Raw genomic sequence first — 1,079 nt, 5'->3', positions numbered from 1 at the left:
CATACAAGTTATAACAATAGTGTTGTAGCGTATGGCACTTCCTGTGCCATACACTTTCTCTGTATACTATATTTCTGAACATGTGAATTCTACCAAGTGTAAATCCACACCAAAACATTGATGACACCAAATTTCTGAAAACTGATGACAGATCTGGCCAGCACAAATCCTGGCCCAGAATTTGGTCGGCCAAAACCTAACCCTAAACCCTAGGGCTCAGTTCACAGTAAATCACAATCCCCCGCTAGATTGTATGTCAAGCGACCTTTGTGGCTGCCACCGTATCCACTGTGTCTGAGCACTGTCGCCTAGCGACGCCTGCTCCGTATACGTCTAAAGAAAAGAAAAAAACTGTCTACTTGTGAACATCTCGTGTGTACATGCGAGGGAGACTTACTCTCCACCCCCCCCCGGTGGGAGGTGGAGTTCGGCCAACCTACCTGAACCCTTGAGGATTTTCTACCGGTAACTAACGTCGTGGCGGCAGCTCGACTCCGTCCTCGGACAGTTGCAGTTCACCCCACGCTCGAAGACGTCCTCCACGGTACTTCGCCGACTGCGCAAAGGCAAAACACTTCTCAACCTGCCGCTTGAAGTGTGCTCGTTTATCTTTATCCGAGAACGTGCGCTTCAAAAGCTCAACGTATTGCTCAGGAAGCACATGCTTCATTCCAGATCCCGGCACCTGAGGTGTATAGCACTCCAAATCTGCCTCATCGCACCACCTTTGTTTTTTTTACACCGGCCCCAGATCGAACTTTTAGCAGTGGACCATGTGCGGGCCAGGCAAGGCCCGATCGCCTGTTTGTAACCATCCTTGGACACTCAAAGTGGCGAATGATACAGCAGCCAATCCTCGAAGGGACCAGATGGCCTGTACCTGACCGTCGTCCAAGCATTCGCCTCCTTCGTAAGCTTTCCCACGTGGGGCTTCAACTCGGCCCGCAAAAACATGTGGTGTGTGCCGTCTGCCATTTCAACCATGTGGGTAAGTGGTTCCTAAACTGACACCACCTTAGCCGGACCACCTCAGCATGCAGACAGATCATGGGACTTGCCACGTAAAGAAGGGACCAGTT

At 50.9% G+C, this 1,079-nt stretch overlaps 1 protein-coding gene across 1 annotated transcript; it reads right to left on the bottom strand.

The window, feature by feature from the left end:
• Positions 1-474: 474 nt before the first annotated feature.
• SARC_16971 (hypothetical protein) lies at positions 475-670 on the bottom strand (the record flags this gene model as incomplete). Its single annotated transcript, XM_014288927.1, has 1 exon — positions 475-670. A coding segment is annotated over one exon (196 nt), but the record flags the coding sequence as incomplete, so codon positions are not given.
• Positions 671-1,079: the final 409 nt, after the last annotated feature.

This window comes from Sphaeroforma arctica (assembly GCF_001186125.1).
Source record: "Sphaeroforma arctica JP610 unplaced genomic scaffold supercont1.9409, whole genome shotgun sequence".
NCBI classification, from domain to species: Eukaryota; class Ichthyosporea; order Ichthyophonida; genus Sphaeroforma; species Sphaeroforma arctica.
The sequence above is the reverse complement of the archived record's forward strand: the minus strand, read 5'-3'. Positions and strand labels throughout refer to the sequence as shown.